Source organism: Budorcas taxicolor, chromosome 2 (genome assembly GCF_023091745.1).
Source record: "Budorcas taxicolor isolate Tak-1 chromosome 2, Takin1.1, whole genome shotgun sequence".
NCBI classification, from domain to species: domain Eukaryota; kingdom Metazoa; phylum Chordata; class Mammalia; order Artiodactyla; family Bovidae; genus Budorcas; species Budorcas taxicolor.
The window spans coordinates 169,329,163-169,351,334 of NC_068911.1; the positions used below are offsets into that span (position 1 = coordinate 169,329,163).

General features: G+C 38.4%; 1 protein-coding gene across 3 annotated transcripts in view; it reads right to left on the reverse strand.

Annotated features, from left to right (window-relative positions):
• The window catches only part of PHACTR4 (phosphatase and actin regulator 4), a 105,605-nt gene that overhangs the window by 25,608 nt on the left and 57,825 nt on the right, over nt 1-22,172 (reverse strand). Inside the window, exons 3-7 of one of the 3 annotated variants that reach the window (XM_052654904.1) lie at nt 9,453-9,476; nt 8,367-8,537; nt 7,273-7,353; nt 2,190-2,354; nt 1,084-1,479 (exon numbers count right to left, since the gene is read on the reverse strand). In XM_052654904.1, coding sequence (XP_052510864.1) covers nt 1,084-1,479; nt 2,190-2,354; nt 7,273-7,353; nt 8,367-8,537; nt 9,453-9,476 — 837 coding nt within the window. Of the gene's footprint in view, nt 1-1,083; nt 1,480-2,189; nt 2,355-7,272; nt 7,354-8,366; nt 8,538-9,448; nt 9,477-22,172 lie in introns of all 3 variants that reach the window. The other 2 variants (XM_052654912.1, XM_052654895.1) reach the window with 2 other exon arrangements.

Below are 22,172 nucleotides of genomic sequence, written 5' to 3' on the forward strand. Positions count from 1 at the left end.
TCTATCTCTCACTAACTGCAACCCTGAGTCAATCACAACTTCTTCACTTTCTTATTGCCCTAACTGTACACTAGATAAAACAGATAAAACTTCACATGGAGGTTTTGAAAATAAGTGTATAAAAGTTCCTTGATCCTCAGAGATAAGTCAACATGGCACTATCCATCCAAGGTGGTGATAATAATAATAACTTCCATCCTGTTTTTCTCAAGCTACTCCAACCTGTTATACTCGCAATGAATTCTAAGCCCGTTTTTCAAGGTTCTAGTCACTCCACCTAATTTGGTTAATTAGCCATTTAATGAGCATACTTTTTATTTCTTCATTCAATCATTAACAAAAACTTTAAGCAGTACTAAACCTAATATCATTTTTCTTGAGAAACTACTTTTTTCTTCTCCTCCCTTTCTTGAAAATTCCTCTAAATTTACATAAGGAAAGCCAATCTAAATATAATTCCTGTACATATAAAAAACTTACTAAACCAATAAAAAGTTACTATCTTCCCTGCTTTAATTCTTCTACCACTCATTTTATTACGAGTAGCATCCTTAACTCTCCCAAGACAAAACGTGATTTTATCAGGACAGTTTAACTAGCTTTGCAGTTCCCCATGAACATGCTATGCTAGATACTGAACCACAAGCTACACAGGCACCTCTACAATCATCATTTTATCTACTGGGTTTATGTTGAAGGAAGGCATGCATTGGCAGTTGAAAGTGGGTTTAAAAAACACACAAAAAACAAACCCTCTCACCATGTAGGTCAAACCCACTGTCGTCTGTTCATATGTCTTGTCCCTCAACTATAAACAGCAGTTCAGAAACACTGCTTTAGGAAAAATAAATATTAATCTCCTAAACCTTGAACCTAATTTCAGTGATATCTGACCCCACTCTGTTTCCATTCATAGCCATCTGTCTCATTTTCAAGACTTTTTTCTATACTGAGGGCATTCAAAGGGACAAGCTATGGAGAACTCCCTCACAGACCAAATCAATATTGTACCAATTATCCAATAAGACCACCATCTAAAACCAAACCAAACCCCAAACTTTGGGAAGCTAAAGACTTACGTACCAATGACAGGGTTGCTGTTTCTGTGAGTTGGTTTCGGGGGTGGAATAGGGGGCTGCTTGGCAGGGCCTGTGTGAGTAAGGCTCAGGGTAGCAGTGGTGTGAGTGCTGGCAGGAGCAGCGGGCAGAGTCCTGGGTGCTTGGGAAGGGGGGCCAGAGGAATGGACAGTTTTTGCTGGGTTCATGCCAGCCATGGTAGCAGCAGGTGTTGTGGTGATGGCAGAGGTGGAGGTGGACGAGCTGGGTCTTGCCGAGCTGCCCGAGGAAGTGGCATCCTTTGCTTGCCCTTCATTTGCTTCTTGAGAAGCGGACAAGTGTCTTTTAGGGGGAAGTAAAGGCTGTTTGGGTATACTCTCAGGAACGAACTCTGCTTCAGAATGAGGCTGGCTTCCACTGGAGCCTGTGAAATAATAGATGGGATTTAAAAGGAAAGAGAGTTACAAGACAGGCTGAAAAAGGTAACACACCTACTGCTTGTGGTCAACTCCATCTATTATTTAATGTACAGGTTGGTTTACAAAGTTTCCCAACCTCACACACTTTAGGTATGTAACACTTTCTCAATCAGTAACAGAGGCTTGTTATGATAGTGATTTTTCACACGAGAGCCAGGCAACTGGACACAGAGTCCCTTGGGTGAAGGAGGAGGGATGTTTAGCCTGAAAAATCCCACACACATCTGTTATTTAATAGCCTCTTCCCAGCTGGCTCAGACGGTAAAGAATCTGCCTGCAATACGGGAGACCTGCGTTTGATCTCTGGGTCGGGAAGGTCCTCTGGAGAAGGAAATGGCAACCCACTCCAGTATTCTTGCCTGGAGAAATCCATGGACAGAGGAGCCTGGCAGGCTACGGACCATGGGGTTGCAAAGAGTTTGACATGACTGAACAACTAACACACCTCAGTCCTTGAGAATCACAAATTTAGGTATTTTGTAAATATAAGAATGAGGGGAGAAATTCTATTTCAAGCACTAACTAGTTGAAGAATTGCTAGAGGGAAACAGAAGTCCCTCTGGGTTTTACTTCTCCCCTGGCTCCAGCAATCCCCTGAGATAAATGAGAATGACTGGTCCATGGCTCTTAAACTAAAAAATTCAGAGTTAATTACCTAGTCGCTTCTTCGGCTCCTCTTCTGGAACAGGCTTCCTAAGACTTGCTATTCTTCCCGACTCTTCCTCTATCTGGACTGGGCTAGAAGATCTGGTGCTCCCTATAAGGGTGGTGTGGCCATTCTTTAATGTGGCATGGCTCAGCTTCCCTGGATCCTCACCACCTGCAAGGTCCAAAAGAAAGAGCAAACTGGTGGACTGGTGTTGTCAGGCAGGGAGAGGAGTCGGCAATTTCTAACCTTTCTTACCCCCTTTATCCAACCCTCTTCCTGTTTTAGCTTATTATCGAGATCTAAATTATTTGGATTTACAGTAGTAATGAAAATAAGTAATTCCTTTCTCCAATAAACATTTGATTGTCTATTATGTGCTTTGCTACATGAAGAAGACAGATTCATTATACACAGGTAATCACTAGGTTAAATGTTAAGAGCTATAATGAATAAAGAAGGTAGGAATGAAGAAACAATTCTCCTGGGGGTGGCAATGGGGTTAGAAAAGCTTCACAGAAAGTGGTAGCTAAAATGGGTCTTAAAGGGGGAGCAGTAGCCTACCACTCGATGACAAGATAAGGAAAGACAGGTAGGAAGAAAGAACAGCATGTATGAAGGTATGAGATTATCTGACATGTTTGGGAACTGACAACTAGTTTGGCCTGGTAGGAGAACAGATGCCCAGAAGAAAACATTAACAGGAATGAAAACACAAGCAAGAACAGAGAATGGAAAAGTAAGCAAGAGCCAGGCTATGACGGGTACCAAACACCAGGTAAAGGAGTCCGGACTGAATCCTGTAGGTAACAGGAAGCCAAAGAATTCAAGTAGGAGAGAGATATAATCTGCTCTGTCTTCTAGAAGATTAACTCTGAGAAGGATGAGAAGGATGCATTAGGCAGTGATTGGAACGGGAAAGCTAATAATGAGCAGAAGCCAGGTGAGAAATAGCAGAGGTGCCTGAGGGCATCAGGAGTGGACAGCAAGAGGGAGAACTGATAGACAGATCAAAGGTAAACATAACATACATGACGGATTCCTATAAGCTAAATGGCAGGAATGATCACCGGGCTGCAGGCTTTGCGATGACCACTGATCGCTATTACACTTGTAGGTTAAGAACTTTTCATGGAACAATTACACAAATGTTCCCGGTTACTGCTGAGGTTACCTAGACTCCTTTGGAGGAGAGAACTGAAAAACTGAGGTTGGAGTCTGAAAACTGTCTCACCTCCTAGTGTCATGGGAACTGGAACTAATTACTCTCCAGTTAACTCTCTTCATTTTTCATAGGGGGATACTCCTTGTAGATTCCTGCACCCCAACCCAGCATTTCCTACTAAGAAATTAGACGGTATCATTCTTTACACAGTCTCAATAACAGGTGGAGCTTGGGTTAAAAATAGTGAAAAAAAAGTCAAATGAGTACTGAATGAAAATGTACTTCTAAAGTGAAAGTATTCTGACAAGTTTTTTTTTTTTTTTTAACTTTACAACAGAGGAGGGGGCAAGATGACAACAGCTATGCAAATATAGTAAGTTACTACTCATGTTAATACAGCTCAGCTTTAACAAAAAACAGGGCTTTCTAGAATGTAAAGCAATGAATCACTTCAAAGCCTACAAAGACCCCTACTTTTGAAAAACACATAGTCAAAGTTTAAGACACATTATTAACTAGTTTCTACTCAGCACATACCAGCAAAAGTGATCAGTCATTTCTCAAGTTACTTAATCAGGACTGTCTACTTTGAAGTAAAATTTCTTATATTTAATGCAAAGGGTCTGTGCTGAATGCTAATGGAGTAGAATACAAATATTAATAGAATCTGGCCTGAACATCTATGAGTGCTTTGCAACCCCCAACTCAGAAAGTCCATGATATATTTTATAATACAGTCAAGTCAGAACCATAATCAAGCCAAAAGCCATTTCTGAGTATGAAAAGAATTGCAAGGTTCAAATACTGCTTTTAACCTAAACTGGAGATCCATAAGCAGGCTGTAAGGCCCATCTCAGCTTCTTCTTACAGAATAAAGCTTAGGTCAGTTCTCTGGTTAGCATAGGGGCATCTTGTCCAATGGTTACAATTCCCTTATCAATTAGACCTTCAAGCTTGCTTCTAGGCTAAAAATAACTTGGATCAAAAGCCAGTAGGAAGCATATAGCAAAATTGACTGAGTAAAGGTGAAAAACAAGAAGGAAGTAACGTATGGGGTTTGGCGAGTGAGCAAGAAAGGTCAGAGACAGGAGAGGGCATGGGGTAAGGAATAGTTATTATCAAAAAAGCAATGGCCAAAGGTGCTGTAAAAGAGGCATTATAATTGTAGTTACCCACCTAAATACCTAGAAGATTTTGTGTCCTACTGTAAAAAACAAATAGACTCATGAAAAAACAAGTTATACATGCTCATTACTCACCATGCAGAAAATTTAGAAAAACAGAAAGAAAAAATCTTTTATACTCCCATTCTAACATCCAGAAATAACTAATGCTAATAATATTTTAGTATATTTCCTTCAAGTTTGTTTTCTCTGCTTAGTTTTTATATAGTTGAGATAATAAATACATAATTTAATTAAAATTTGCAAATAAGCAACACAATCACATGGTTCAAAACCTAGAGTATAATATTCCATCAGTTTGGTTCCTTTCTCCCACCAACCAATGAATATGATATATTTTTAAAACTTCGCTTTCAGATTTTGTCTTTCGCAAAGTAGCTCTAATGAAGAGAAATGAAATGCAACCAGTGTATTATAGTCTTCACTTTTCTGATAAGCTGCTTCATATAAGTCACACAATGGAGAAAGTTCTGACATTATTAAGCCAGCAGTGAGTGTTGAAATACCAAAGCATGATCTTCATGACAGACTAACAAGAAAGATTAGGGCAGCAGCAGGGGCGTGGAGATGTAGTTGATAAAAAAAGAAAAGAAAATGACACAGCTCTATAGCTAGCACAAAGCTGAGGATGTACAAACAGAAAGAGAATGCTTGCCCCAAGGATCCTTCACCAACCACTAAACTGCAATTCTAGAGTTAAAGACCACAGCCAGATAAGGAAGGCACTTTGGAGGGAAGATTGAAGGAAGTTTGTTTCCCGCCCCCCCCAGTAAGAAAATAGACTTTAATATAGAAAATTAGGAGGTAATTATTGGAAGAAATAAAATCATTTTACATTTACCCCTTAAGTTGAGATTCTTAAAAAAAAAAAAATCAATTATCCTTTTTATGTTTTATTTAATATTTTTTCTTCATTAGATATTTTCATTCCCACAAAAAATATATGCCCACTTATATGCAATAACAGAGAAGGCAATGGCACCTCACTCCAGTACTCTTGCCTGGAAAATCCCATGGACAGAGTAGCCTGGTAGGCTGCGGTCCATGACGTCGCTAAGAGTCGAACATGACTGAGGGACTTCACTTTCACTTTTCACTTTCATGCATTGGAGGAGGAAATGGCAACCCACTCCAGTGTTCTCGCCTGGAGAATCCCAGGGACAGAGGAGCCTAGTAGGAGGCCGTCTCTGGGGTCGCACAGAGTCGGACACAACTGAAGCGACTTAGCAGCAGCATGTGCAATAAAGGGGTGTGGAGTGGGAGGTACAATTGTGGGGTATAAGATAGGCTCAAGGATATATTGTACAACAAGGGGAATATAGCCAATATTTTGAAATAACTCTAAACCTTTAAAATTATATTCAAAAAGGTTTCTTTAAATAAATAAAATATAGATGGTATGGCATTGAATTTTATAGAAATATCTTAATCATTATTTAGTATTTTTCATTGTCAAGTTTAACACCAGTAGAGAAAACGGTACAAAATAGAAATGTAAATTTCAAAAACATGTTACCAGGAAAACACTTGAGTGAGCATCATGGACATTAAGAAATATTATAAAATGTTTCTCCTTCCCCCACAAAACAATTACTCTTCTAACTCTTAGATAATCCTTTCTTTGTGTTTTTATTATAGTTTAACCATATAACCATATATTTTCAAACACTGTTCTTTCTTTATACTTACAGAAATAATACAATATATATTCTTTCATGACTGACTTCAATTGCTCAGTATTACTGATGAAATTCACATTAAAGGAAGTAGGTATAGTTTGTATTGCCATATAATATTTCATCTTATCAATGTATATCCCAAGTTACTTATATATTTTACTACTGAGGACATTTGGCTTGTTTCTAGTTTTGCTCTGTTAATAAACATTGCGGCTATGAGCGTATTTATATATATTTCCTGATACACGTGTATACATATGTTTTTGTTCCATATATACCAAAGACTGTACACAGGTTTTGGAGAAAGCAACGGCAACCCACTCCAGCACTCTTGCCTGGCAAATCCCATGGACTGAGGAGCCTGGTAGGCTGCAGTCCACGGGGTTGCTAAGAGTCGGACACGGCTGAGCAACTTCACTTTCACTTTTCACTTTTATGCACTGGAGAAGGAAATGGCAACCCACTCGTGTTCTTGCCTGGAGAATCCGAGGGACGGGGGAGCCTGGTGGGCTGCCGTCTATGAGGTCGCACAGAGTCGGACATGACTGAAGTGACTTAGCAGCAGCAGCAGTACATAGGTTTACATATTTCCAGCTTTTGTAGATTACGTTAAACTATTTTTCAATGTGATCATTCCACTTTAACACTTATAACAATAGTTGTATGTAAACTCCACTTATTTCATACCCTCATCAGTTCTTGTTCTTGGTCATTTGGTTAATTTTAGGTTTTCTAGTTTATGCGTAGAGCTCTTTTATTTTGGTTTTAATTTGCATCTCTTAATTACTAATGAAGTAAGAAACCCACCTTTTTCTCTGTTTATTGGGCATCTGTATGTACTCTTCAGTGAACTGTCTGTTCAGTGCTTTTGCCGACTTTCCTACTGATTGCCTTTTCTTTTTTAATCAAAGTTTTAAAAATATATATGCTAGATGCTGAAAGTTTTTTAAAGTCCCCTCCCCTCTCAACAACAGCAATAATAAAGAAAATTCAAATGCCTAGTCAGAACCAAAGACCAAGTGTACAGAGACAGGCATATGCTATTTGAGTGTATGCATACTTACCCTGCTCAGAGTCTTCCAACAGAACCCCTCTTTTAACCAGCTCTTCTCTCGGTTTTCGCATAGATATTTTTCTCTCTAAAACTAACATTAAATTAGAAAACAATACTCAGAAATGTGCGGACAAAAGTCAACACCTTAGGTAAAAGAACACAGTGGTTCAATTTCTATTCTTAGGAAAGAAAAGAATACAAAACCAACCTTCAAATTTTAAAACTTAATTTCTCTGGCATCCTGTGCTTTTGGGAAAATATCATTTCCAAAAGGAACTACACAAGTTCAGCTTTACAGCCCGCCCCCCCCCCCCCCCCTTTTTTTCACGCCATGAGGCTTATGGAACCTTAGTTCCCTGACCAAGGATTGAACTCTGGCCTTCGGCAGTGAGGGGGGGGAATCCTAACCACTGGACTGCCAGGGAGTGCCTTCCTTTTTTTTAAGAATTATTTGTTTATTTGGCTACACAGGGCTCAGTTGCTCTGTGGCAAGTGGGATCTTAATTCCCCAACCAGGGATGGAACCCGAGTCCTCTGCATTCCTTCCTTTTTTATGGGAATTTCAATAATGAGATATTATGGACGAACTTTTTCTGGGAGGAAGTAGCCAGAATAGGAAAAAAGAAGCATCTTAGGGCTTCCCTGGTGGTCCAGTGGTTAAGAATCTGTCTGCCAATGCAGGAAAAATGGGTTTGATTCCTGGTCTGGGAAGATCCCACATGCCACAAGGCAACTAAGTGCGTGTGCCACCGCTGAGACCAGGGTCTGGAGGCTATGCTCCCCAACAGGAGAAGCCACTGCAGTGAGAAGCCTGCGCACGGCAACTAGAGAAACCCCACAAACAGCAATGAAGACCCAGTGCGGCCAAAAAAAAAAAGCATCTTAGACTTGCTGTAGTTCAGGAGCTCCATTCACCACTCAATTGATAAACATTAATTCCATCAAAATACTCAGTGAGTGACTACTTGGTTTTTTAATTCTAAAAGATTCAATTTCCTATTGAAATAGGGGGTTATAGAAAATTGGGAAGAGAATGAAAAAGTTAGGTACTTCCAATGGGGAACTCTTTGACTCAGAACATATACATCAATTTTACCATCTCACCTTCTGATGTCTCTTTGAATTTATCACTTTTTTTTTTCCGCCATTTCCAGGGCTTGAAGATCTTGCCAAAGCCCGAGAACTTGCTCTTCCTTTTGGTAGGAGGCGTTATGTCTCCTGCTTCCACGCAGTCCATGACCATGCCTAGGTCTGCACTGGGCTGACCTATTTCTTCTGTTGCATGAGAGGGAGAGAGGGAAGAGGATAGCCAATTTATTATTTCAACATAATCTTGAAAACGTCCCTTCCCCTCTCTTCCTGTGGTAGTTGGAAAGGATCAGAGCAATGATGAACAATCATGCAGACAGACTCCTTGACATCACATGGACACCAGACATCAAAATCCATAACAGATAAATTACTAAGGGGAAAAAGAACCAAATGGAGCTGACACATCATCTGAGGACAAAAATTCAATGAGATGATCATAATCAGCTCAGATGTCTTAAAGGCACATGCACACACAAATGTGAATCTCTTCCTAATATGCATGAGATCTTGCCTCATTGTAGGCTTCTTAGCATGGGGGAAGGCCAGTTAACAATACTCTCTCTTGTGTCACTGAAGCAGAGAATTCCATCATCGGTGAGTGAGTCATTTTCTCTGTTAAACACTGCCCTCTCCCTGCTCTCCTTTCTCAGGACATAAACAGTCAGGGAGGGGATAACACTTTCTTGTGTATGTTATCAGATTATTTTCTCCCTTTGCAAAAAAGACCTTAGGTCATTTGGGAGTACTAGAAGGGACTTTTGGGGTGGGACAGGGGTGTTAGAGATGCTTCAAAACAAAGGAAAAATTTCAAGTAGAGATGAGAGTTCAGTTTGCTTATCATAAGATTGCTTTAGGGACAAAACTGATTCTAAAGATTTGACAAGAAGCATAACTGACATGATAAATGTGCAGGACTGAAATGAAAGGCCATGAGTCCCTCATAATGACCATACATGCAGGGTTTAGTGAGTGAGCTTTAGTGGCAGAGAAAGAAGCAGCCAAGACTGGGCCAAGAATAATAATAATAATAAAAAGCAGGAAGGCAACAACAAAAAAAAAGCAGGAAGGCAACACAATACAACTTTGCACTCCACCTACTGTCCCAGGGCTCTTTGGAGAAGTCTAGAGGAGAAGAAAAAAAAGAGTCATGTGGAATAACAATCCTGGAATTCAAGTGGGGCCTTGACTTTGCAGAAATACATCAAGGGCCACATACTATATAGTCACATGTAATAAGTTAACATATTTATTGTAAATAACCTCACATTTGAAGCAAATAATGCATTTGGAGGTGGGGAGAAACAAAGGAGCATAATATAGGCACTAAAAAACCACTTAATAGATATTTTTTCACAAGAGAAAACACACAATCAACCAAGCATTAATTTTTTTTAAGAAACACATGCCAATTCAATCTTTTTTCAGTTGGTAGGTGTTGAGTCTAGGGAAGTCTGTTGATAAAGGTCAGATTTACACAATCGTAATTAGAATGATTGCAGTGATGGCTGCTGTTACATTATTTTGCCTAAACTGACAAGGGCAAAACAGGGGCCCGGTTCCTGAAGTGCAAGGGATGAAAAGGACACCACTGACGTCTTTACTTGAGGGCATCTTGGGTCTCGACTATTCTAATTCTTTACATGAAATGCAATAGAATATAACACTGGATCATATTTTTTCAAGGTTGGTTGCTCCTGTCCTGGGACAGACCACCAAGAGTAGCACTAGCGTGAACACGTGGTACTGCTTTTAAGAGTGAGTGCTTTAACTAAGACAGTATTCTATCAATTACGGAATGTCAGTGAGACCTGAAGACACTGCAGAGCATCCATTATATAATATTTAACATATGTTTATGATAACGCTTTCAGGAATGGGGCTAAGTAAAATAAGCTGTTCTTTCTCAAATATTAGCCTTCCTTACTGAGGCAGGGATAGACTGAAACTTTAAATCTCTTGCTAACCCACCCAATGATTGAACTTCACTCAGTTCCAAAAGACACACAGGAAAATGCCTGTTTGGTTAAAAGTTATAGAGAAGATAATATAAAAAACCAAAAACCAAGCCAAGACAAAAAACCCTCAAACTAACAATGTGAAAGTAAAAATTCTAAGTGCTATGTGATGCTTTTACAAAGAAAAATAGCCAAAAAACTTATAGAAATCTTAGGCAGTAACAAAATCACAGAAAGTTGTCTGTAAAGTCTTAAAATGAAAATACATCCAATGTAGCCTGCTTCCACTATCTTTTTGATACCTTACCACCTTCTTGGCAAATAGATGGGGAAAAATGGCAGATTTTATTTTCTTGAGCTCCAAAATCACTGCAGATGGTGACTGCAATCATGAAATGAAAAGATGCTTATTCCTTGGAAGAAAGGCTATGACAAACCTTAACAGCATATTAAAAAGCAGAGACATCACTTTGTGACAAAGGTCAGTATAGTCAAAGCTATGGTTTTTCCAGAAGTCATATATGGGTGTGAGAGTTGGACCATAAAGAAGGCTGAGCACCAAAGAACTGATGCTTTTGAACTGTGGTGTTGGAAAGACTCTTGAGAGTCCCTTGGACAGCAAGGAGATCCAACCGGTCCATCCTAAAGGAAATCAACCCTGAATATTATTGGAAGGACTGATGCTGAAGCTCCAATACTTTGAACACCTGATACGAAGAGTCAGCGCATTGGAAAAGATCCTGATGCCGGGAAAGATTGTACACGGGAAGAGAAGGAGGTGACAGAGGATGAGATGGTGGGATGGCATCACTGGCTCAATGGCCATGAGTTTGAGCAAACTCTAGGAGATAAAGGACAGGGAAGCCTGGTGTGCTGCAGTCCAAGGGGTGACAGAGTCAGACACAACAACTGGACAACAAGAAATCGCCTTCTAAAGTAGGACTTAGTTTATCTGTTTTAGTTCTTCATTACATTGAACAATATGTATCCCTTTTCTTATACATTCAAAACAACAAAATCATGATATCCTTTCAAACATATTTATGCCTGCTAACATATGAGCTCAAAGTAAGTTCCATTTATATTAAGTCACAGTGTATCTGGAAAATACCAACAGCTTATGATAAAAAGGAATGCATCTGCCATCCAGTCACTGAATACAAAAAGCAAAGACAGCAGTTTTTCCTTTGATGCTTTATGCAAATGTGCTTAATCTTTACATCCATAAAACTTTCAGAAGCGGGTATGCCTCTTGCATCATGCAGTGAGCCTCAGCCACACCCAGTCCTAACCCAGTTATTATTCTCCTCAATTCATTCATATTCTCACATTCTCCTTTCCATATTTTCACATTCTCCCTTCTCTCCTCTCCTCACTGTCATGACAAACAGAACATTATTTCCGTGACTCCCAAAGCTGTTCAAATACTTGGAATCAGTTCAGTTGCCTTTTCAAAACATGGAATCTGCAGGAGGTGGGCCATAGAAATCTGTTTTCAAAAAATTTCCCAGGTGATTCTTTAGATCAGTCAGGTTGCTAAATTTAAATCCAGGTACTATCTGGAAAGCTTTAGCATGTTAAGAGAGACAGAGGCAGACATTATCTGCACGTAACCTAATTCTTTGTTGAAGAAAAATAAACCAGAAAATCATGGCACCATTCTAGTTTCTGACTCAGGTAAATTATTCCTACAGAAGAATTGGGAGGATCTTCCCTGTGAGTTTCCTGGACTCAGATAGAATTTAAATTATAAATAAATAAAAAGTTTACATTAATTTTTCCCCTAGATTTTAAAGAGAATTAGTCATTTATTATTAATTTTTTTAGAGACTAGCCACTTATTATTGTTTTTTTTCCTTTTTCTTCTCTAGATTTATAACATACTATGTTCCATGTGTACTTGGGAATATAGTGTATTAGTGTATCAGTTAGTGACTGTAGTGGTCTATATAAGCCAGTTATGTCAGGTTGGCTTATCATGTTATACAAATCATTAATAAATATTCCTTTTGATATGTTGTCAGCTTGTTCTATCAGTTACTGAGAGAGGTATATTGTTATTTATACCTATTAAGGTGGATCTGTCTCTTTACTTTTATTAATTCTTGCTTTATATACTTTAAAGCTGTATCTTCCTGTTGAATTGACCCTTTTATCATTATGAAATTCTCTAAATTGCTCTAATAACATCCTTGCTTTGTTTTTCTCTCTAGTTTAAAACTGTTGTCTTTTAGAGTGTTCAGTCCATTTATACCTAATGCTTTTACACACAGCTGGCGGTTAGAGGTCTACCATTTTGCTGTTTATTTTCCATTTGTCTCATTTGTTCTGTGCATCCTTGACTTGTAGTCTACATTTAAGTTAGTACTTTCACAACATATAAAACAAGGCAAGAACTTTACATTTCAACTCCATTATTCGTGTTGTCATATTTTACTTATACATACATATAACAATCAGCCACAGAACACATTATTGTGGTTTTAACAAATACTACTCTTTTGTATTTCCTGCATACTTGCTTTTTCAGATATTCTTCATTTCTTCCTGCAATTCTCTGCTTCCAAGTAGAATAATTTTATTCCATTTATTTTGAAGGATATTTTTACTGGGTATAGTAGTTTCAGTTGGGGACTGAGTTTTTAAATTTATTTCAGGACTTTATACATGTAATTTCATTGGTTTTCTCTCCCCCCTCCCCCCCACCATTGGACTGCTTTTTGTTGTATGTTTCATTCTTTGGATACTGTCTATCAAAATATATAAAGGGTACAAATAGTAAAGCTAGGTATCTTATTAGAGCTTCCTTATAAACTAATTTGAGCTTCCCAGGTGGCTCAGTGGTAAAGAATCCTCCTGCTAATGCAGGAGATGCAGGAGGCTTTGGTTTGATACTTGGGTTGGGAAGATCCCCTGGAGGAGGAAATGGCAACCCACTCCAGTATTCCTGCTGGGATAATCTCATAGACAGAGGAGGCTGGTGGGCTACAGTCCAGGGGGTTGCAAGGAATCGGACACAACTGAGAGACTTAGCACATAAACTAATTTGCCACCCACTTACAATGACTTCAAATTTCAACAGGTACTTCATCAGTCCTTTGTTCATTTCTGTTAGAAGTCATTACTTTGGCAGCATTTTACAATAGCCAGGACATGGAAGCAACCTAGATGTCCATCAACAGATGAATGGATAAAGAAAAACAAGAATGGATAAAGAAAAACAAATATCGTATATTAATGTGTATATATGGAATCTAGAAAAATGGTACTGATGAAACTATCTGCAGGGAAGGAATTAAGATGCACGTAGAGAACAGACTTGTGGACAGAGAAGGAGAAGGTGGGACGAACTGAGAAGGTCGCACTGACACATATATACTATCGTATGTAAAACAGATGGCTGGGGGGAAGTTGCTATGTAACACAGGGAAACCAGCCTGATGCTCTGTGATGACCTAGAGGGGTGGGATGGTTGGAAGAGAGGGAGGTTCAAGAGGTTCAATCAAAACTAATGATTTGCATTAGTTTTATGGCAAAAAACAACACAACATTGTAAAGCAATTTTCCTCCAATTAAAAAATAAATTTTAAAAATGAACTTATTCCTTTGTACTTAAATTGGATATAGCAATCAATTTTTATGATTTAGATCATTATTGTACACTATTTTTACATTGGATTATAGATTTTTCTTTCTTATTTATGAATCATATCCTGTGTTTGGAGTCTTCACTAACTGTTGTTCATCTTATTTCTTTACATCTTGTTTCAGGACCTTCCTGGCAATCCAGTAGTTAAGACTCTGCACTTCCAGGGAAGGGGGCGTGGGTTTGAACCCTGATAGGGGAACTAAGATCCCACGTGCCACTGTGGCACAGCTGAAAAAAAAAAAAAAAGATTCTGCTTCAAGCTGAAACAGATTCTTCATGTTGTTGATAAGATATGTGGGAGAGAGGACTCTGAAGTCACACTCTTAGGCATTTCTAGAGGAGACTAGTTTGAGAGTGCTCTAGAAACTCAACTTTTAGCCATTATTCAAAAGTAACACCTATAACTGATTAAAATGAAGTATTGATAAAGTTATTCCCATGTACTCTTTGCCTGCTGAAAGAAATAAACTCTGAATCAAGGGAATCTTTCTCATGCATGAAAGATTTCAGAAAAAGAAGAAAGAGAAGCAGATTAATCATTCTTAATGAAAAGGGAAAGGGCTAAATCATCTCGTTTCCCCAAAAATCAACTACACTGACACCAAAGGGAATTCACAAAAACTTCATTCCATCAAATGTCCTACATATGAAGAGTAGGATCTTTAAGTAATTAAATGGTAGTAAGAGGTAGCCCAGAGAAGGCAATGACACCCCACTCTAGTCCTCTTGCCTGGAAAATCCCATGGATGGAGGAGCCTGGTAGGCTGCAGTCCATGGGGTTGCTAAGAATCGGACACAACGGAGCGACTTCACTTTCACTTTTCACTTTCATGCATTGGAGAAGGAAATGGCAACCCACTCCAGGGTTCTTGCCTGGAGAATCCCAGGGACGGGGGAGCCTGGTGGGTTGCCATCTATGGGGTTGCACAGAGTTGAACACGACTGAAGTGACTTAGCAGCAGCAGCAGCAAGAGGTAGCCAGTCAAGCCTTCCCTACTTACATTCAAGAATATTCCCAAGAAGGGAAGGTAGCTGACTGAAAGTAGACTTATAATAACATTCTTTGGAAAGACCTACTCAGCCATCTGCCTAAATCCAACTTTGAAGAGTATGAAACAGGTATTAGCCTCCCATTATCAAACTCCATTTGGGCATATATTCTTCTTTAAAAAACAAAAACAAAAACTAACAAAGTATTATTTAGAACTAGAGGGACCAGGATCAAAAAGCTTAAGTTCTCATTAACATTCACACAAAAATCTAGTAGACTCAGCTTTGGAAGATGGAAGCTGCCTAAAGATATTATTTCTGACAGTGTTATTTAGAGTGGTATATAACTGTGAATATCTTAATGTATAACAATGGGTATATAAATAAACTTAAAATTTTATATAAAACTATATAATTATTAAAACTAGGTTTCTAGAGTAATTAATAATTCAAGGTTAAAAATGGTATATATTTATTTACATTTACATTATTTACATATTACATTATCTAAACTATACTACACATTAAAAAGGAGAATGGATGGAACTAGTCTAAAATGTTACCATAATTTGATGGTAGGATTATGGGATATTTGCTTTTCTCCTTTCTAGCTTCTTATATTTTTTTTGTGTGTGTTTTTCCTTTACAATGAACATGGATGGCTTTTATAATTGGAATAAAAACAAATTCACTTTGAAAGTGGGAGCCCATGACAGTTAATAAAGTCCAGCATATACATAAATACACAATGGAAAACAACTCTTCCTAAACAATGGAAGTGAAGTTGCTCAGTCGTGTCTGACTCTTTGTGACCCCATGGACTGTAGCCTAACAGGCTCTTCTGTCCATGGGATTTTCCAGGCAATAGTACTGGAGTGGATTGCCATTTCCTTCTCCAGGGGATCTTCCCAACCCAGGGATTGAACCCAGGTCTCCCGCATTGTAGACAGACACTTTACTGTCTGAGCCACCAGGAAGTCCTAAAAAGCTTTATATTTTTGTGTTATTGATGTTATGCTACATCAATCATGTTAATATAATTTTCATTAATTCACTTCAATTAAAAACCAACTGTCTACAGAAAACTAGGTTCCTATAAAAATGAATTATTTCCCACATAAAAAAACTATTAAGCAAATTAAACCACTCAAGGCCATTTTCTTTGGTATCTGGAATAGTGATACATGAAGCTAGAGAACAAAGTTAATGGTAATCTAAATTCACCAGGTGTAAGCTTTTCAGCTGTGGAACGAAGCATTTTAAAGTATGCACAAATCCTTGATGGGGGTGGTTGATTAGATCTAATTGAAGCCACTAATCTCTGTAGCATTCTTGAATCCATTAAAACTGTTCAGGTTTCTTACTATGAATTTTTGTCTGACATGAAGAAAATTCAATTGCACCACTTAGAAAACTGCAAAAGAGAGAAAGAAAAACTGATGGATGAATAAATGATACAACAAAAAGTATAATTCAGATGTCTAGAAACTATTTTTAAAAATTTTAATGATACAATTACACCTCAAATATTGTTTCTGTACTCCTAAATAAAGGACTTAGAGCATGAGTTTGAAACCACTCATAAGCAAATTCGCACATCAACCAAACATTTGTTCTCAACAACTCTGATTTTACAACCATCTCCCTCCTATTGTCAATTTCACAGAAGAAATACAGGAGTCACATTCGGGTATCTCATTGTTTAAATTAATTACGGAACTTAAAATGTATTTATGGTCTCATTCTGTTTTCCATGAGAGCCAAAAGAAGGTGGTTTCCCTCCTTGTTTCCCTTTGTTTGCCAGAAAACAGGGTGTAGAATGCTGCTTATAGTTTTATGGTTGTGTGTTCCAAAGAAGTCACGTACCTGCAGGCCACTAGGAAAGCTGTGGAGGTTCTGGTGCTTTCTAGAGCGGGTGGAGGTTAGGAGTGCAAGATACCTAACTAAATTACAGTCTGGAGTTTGAAGCTTCAGTAGTATCTTGAAACTGTGCCCCAGTGTTTAAACTACTTACTTCCTCCTTCAACTTGTAGTACCTCACATTTCATCGACTTCTTTTTGTAAATTTAACTAATTAAATTATGCATTCTCTTTGGCTGTGCTAGGTCTTTGTTGCTGCGTGCTAGCTTTCTCTAGGTGCGGTAAGTAGGGGCTACTCTCTAGTTGCTGTACATTGTGGGCTTTTTCACTGCAGCGGCTTCTCCTGTTGTGGAGCACAAGCTCTAGGTGCATGAGCTTCAGGAGTTGTAGCCAACGGGCTCAGCAGTTGAGGCTCGCGGGCCCTAGAGTGTGCAGGCTTCAGTAGTTGTGGCGCACAGGCTTAGCTGCTCTATAGCACGTGGGATCCTCTCGGATCAGGGATTGAATCTGTGTCCCCTACACTGCAAAGCACATTCTTAACCAATGGGCCACGAGCGAAGTCCTAGACTTATTTCTTATGTATTATGTAGAGTTCTAGCAGTTTCCTTTTCAACCCTCAGTTTTTTCCTGGTTGGTATTTAACTCAATGTTTTCAGTTCAGGCTCAGTTGATCCAGGTGAATTTCTGAGGTGATTTTTAAATAAATGTATAGTATTATTAAAAAATTACTTAGTACTTTTCATCTTCAGATAAAGTATTCATTGACTAGTTGCTGTGGATACATATTATACCTACATTACTTGCTAGAGATAAAGGATAAAACAGGGTTAAACAGTAAGCCTAGTTCATTTTAGAATCGGATTTACAACCAATTCTTGGTCATCCAAGTTGGAAGCCAAGTTAAGGCACAGGCAACTGCAGTTGACAGATAACTTAGTTTTCAAGACAGTCTTCTTTATTCACTAGGTTTAGTAATAAGCAACAAACTTACTGGGACTATCTTAGTTCGAGCTCTATTTCTTATACCTTATTGAGTTTTAAAAAATGTATAGAATTTAAAGTGTATAAAATTCTCCTTTTACCCACAAAGCTTTTAATAATCAGTTCTTGTCCAAAACTTAAAAATACATAGCTTTGTGCAATGAAATACACACACTCCATTATCAAGAGGCACCAATTATCTTTTTTTTAAGTTCAAGGAATACAGCATAATGATCTGATTTACATATATAGTGACCAATTACTTTTATAATCTCATGATTCTGTTTAATTTCCTTTTATGCCCATCTAACAGCATTTTAACAGCATTAGAACTCTGTAAATGGAGAACACTAATTTATGGTACTTACACTATTGTACTTGCTTTTGCCTTCGAAAAGAGGATTATTATTGGATTTTAAAAACTGTTTTAGAAAACTGCAACAAAATTACAGAAGGCAAAACTTGCCACTAATGAACAAAGCAGGCTTTGTCTGCAAGAGGTCCATAACTTCCCTTGGAAATACTGCATAGTTCTGACCTTTGGGAAATAGAATTGGGAAAGCACTCAAGAAGACAGCTCTTTTCTGTACCTTTCTCTGTACCTGCAGGTAAATTAGGTCTGAGATTCCAGCTCTAGGAAAACAGTTCTTTGACCATAATTGCACCAAGAAATTATGGTGCTTTACTCTGGCAAATTGGATGTGTGTAATTTTTTGATAAAAGTTGCAACTTGAAAGTTTTTATAGTGAGGTGCAAGATAATATATTCTCTCATGGAAAAAAACTTTAAACCTCTCAAAATTAACCAGCAAGTAGAAAGAAGGAATACATTATTGTGACAATGGGCCATTCAGAAAATAATTTTTGATTGGTATTCTACATTCAATAACAACAGAAAATCCTTTAAGGAGTTCATGACAGACCCCTACACTTTCTCCTGATTCTTGCATCACATGAAGAAAGTAATCCTGTTCCTTCTTTCTCAGAAGCATTTATTTTTAGGTCTAGATAGGTATGAGAGACGTCTGATAATTCTGATGACCAAGTAGTGACAAGTGTTCTTTCAAGTCTCATGAAGAAGTCTATTTTTAATTAGTCCATCTATTATTCATTTCTATGTTAATACTGTTACATAACTATATTAAAATTTGTCTATCTACCAATCTCCTGACATTGCTTCCAAATAACATATTATTTCTAAAGCACCTTTCCCCAAACCACTCCTATTTTCATGTCTAAGAACCAACAACAACAAATTTAAGAGCAAAATGAATCAAATACTGATGGAAAAGGAATGAAGGGAAAATATGACAATATAATATCTTTTGATTCAGTATATCCTTATACATCAATAACCTCAGATATGCAGATGACACCACCCTTACGGCAGAAAGTGAGGAGGAACTAAAAAGCCTCTTGATGAAAGTGAAAGAGGAGAGCGAAAAAGTTGGCTTAAAAGCTCAACATTCAGAAAACGAAGATCATGGCATCTGGTCCCATCACTTCATGGGAAATAGATGGGGACAGTGAAAACAGTGTCAGTGCCTTTATTTTGGGGGGCTCCAAAATCACTGCAGATGGTGACTGCAGCCATGAAATTAAAAGACGCTTACTCCTTGGAAGAAAAGTTATGACCAACCTAGATAGCATATTGAAAAGTAGAGACATTACTTTGCCGACTAAGGTCCGTCTAGTCAAGGCTGTGGTTTTTCCAGTGGTCATGTATGGATGTGAGAGTTGGACTGTGAAGAAAGCTGAGCGCCAAAAAATTGATGCTTTTGAACTGTGGTGTTGGAGAAGACTCTTGTGAGTCCCTTGGACTGCAAGGAGATCCAACCAGTCCATTCTGAAGGAGTTCAGCCCTGGGATTTCTTTGGAAGGAATGATGCTAAAGCTGAAACTCCAGTACTTTGACCACCTCATGAGAAGAGTTGACTCACTGGAAAAGACTCTGATGCTGGGAGGGATTGGGGGCAGGAGGAGAAGGGGACGACAGAGGATGAGATGGCTGGATGGCATCACTGACTTGATGGACACGAGTCTGAGTGAACTCTGGGAGTTGGTGATGGACGGGAGGCCTGGCATGCTGCGATTCATGGTGTTGCAGAGTCAGACACAACTGACTGAACTGAACTGAACTGATCCTTATACAGAGGAAAAGTGGCAAGGGGGAGAGGGCAATTAGTGAGTGAAAGGTACATGTTGGGGCCAAAAAAAAAAAAAGAGCTAGACAGGGGGAATGGAAAGGCAGAAAGAGAAGGGCAGCTCTAGACTAAATGGCTGGGTAGAATTTATTAAAATTCTTTCTGCCTAATTTAGGGATATGTGATAATTAGCTGTTTGTTTTAATATGATAACATAGTAAAGGATTCCAGTGAACGTAGAAATAGCTTTTACATTGATTGAGAATTACAGAGTATTATTTGAAAGTTTTATCTCAGTAATTTTTATTTTTGGCCACAGAGCATGGCTTACAGGATCTTAGTTCCTTAACCAGTGATCGAATCCACGCCTACCCTGCAGTGGGAGCATGGAGTCTTAACCACTGGGCTGCCAGGGAAGCCCCTATCTCAGTAAACCTACAGACCTCTCCTATAGATATATTTCATTTTAGGATTTTTTTTAATATGAACTGCTGAGGAAAACTGTTTATTTCCTTGAATGGACATCACAGCATAAATTCTTAATCTGCAGAGTAAGAATTCAAATTCTCTACTGGCTCACCTGTTGTTAGAGAGAACCTACAGTAAAAATACTTGTTTTTACATAACATCTCATAAATGTGCATGTGAGTTCTCCTGCAAAGTTATTTATTTGAAAGCAGACTCTTCTTGGTTAACACCTCAATACTTCCATTATAAGCCATGGGCAGCTAACAACCTTAAAAAATGGAATATGTCTTAGACAAATTTTAAAATATGTAAAACTTTTACTTTTAATATTTTGCATTCTTTTAAGATTTACTTGTTTGTTTGTTTTTGGCTGTGCTGGGTCTTTGTTGCTGCGCAGGCTTTTCTCCCGTTGCAGCAAGCAGGGGCCACTCTAGCTGTGGTACTTGAGGTACTTGGGCTTCTCATTGTGGTGGCTTTTCTTGCTGGGGAGCATGGGGGCTCTAGGCGCTCGAGCTTCAGAAACTGCAGCTCCTGGGCTCTACAGCGCAGGCTCAACAGTTGTGGTGCATGGGCTTAGTTGCTCTGTGGAATGCGGGGTCTTCCTGGATCAGGGATTGAAGCTGTGTTTCCTGCATCGGCAGGCAGATTCTTTACCAATGAGCCACCAGGGAAGCCCAATATTATAAATTCTTAACTAGAAAGTAAACTTCTTAAAGGCACAGACAGGAATTATACCCATAGAGTCTGCCACATTCACAGTGCCTTGAAAATAATAAGATATCAATATATTCATCTGTTTATTTTTGCATCATTTGGCTTGCCAAACCCAGTACCATCAAGTTTGAAGCTTAAAACTAACTACTGTATTACAGGCCGAGAACTTTGAACAAATGACTTAGCTCTTAATTTACTTTCTACATTTATCTTTCCAAAGATTCTGGTAAAATATTCTTACCAGACACCTACCCACTGAAATGCTTTTAAAATTTCATGAAGAAACTGTTTGGTAAAAGACTTTATAGTAATGGTATAGTCCTCAAAGTCATCAATGTTGAGCCTTCAAGACCTGGTCCTGATTTGCTCAAATAGAATACATCCTGAATTCTAAATGACAGAATTATAAATGACAAAATTAAGTCTGTCCATGAAAATAGCTTGTCGTTACCTTTGAATTACATAGATAATAGGAAATAAAATCCAAAAATTAAACTCAGAATATAAAAGCCTTAGTTAGGTACCCGAGAGATCGCTATTTCTTCCTCATAGGTCTTTTTTTTTTCCGGCCGCACTGTGCGTCTTGTAGGATCTCAGTTCAAGAACCAGGGATTAAACCCAGATAATAGCAGTGAAAACTCAGAACCGTAGCCACTAGGCCACCAGGGAAATCCCTACTTCAGAAATCTTTTATTAGGGTTGTTGGTAGGCAGAAAAACTGATCAATGATGAGGCCTACTTTTTTTATAGGCAGAAAAGATTATGAATTTTATCTACTGAGATGAAATTTTTTGTCTAGTATTAGATGTTAAATGAGCATTCTGCATAAATATCACCACTCATTAGTAAGTTGTACCTGCTTACCCATCTTGCTTTTCAAAGACCTTTCATTTCCATCTCATAGATAAATGCCTAGCATGATTTACATCCTGATTTATTAACAAAGAACTATCTTTGTAGTAGAAACCACAGGAAAATTTAGTGGCCCAAAAGGGAATTGACTAAATTCTGGAGAGTGGTTACCTCTGGGAGCAAAGAAGCAAAATGCTATCATAAGG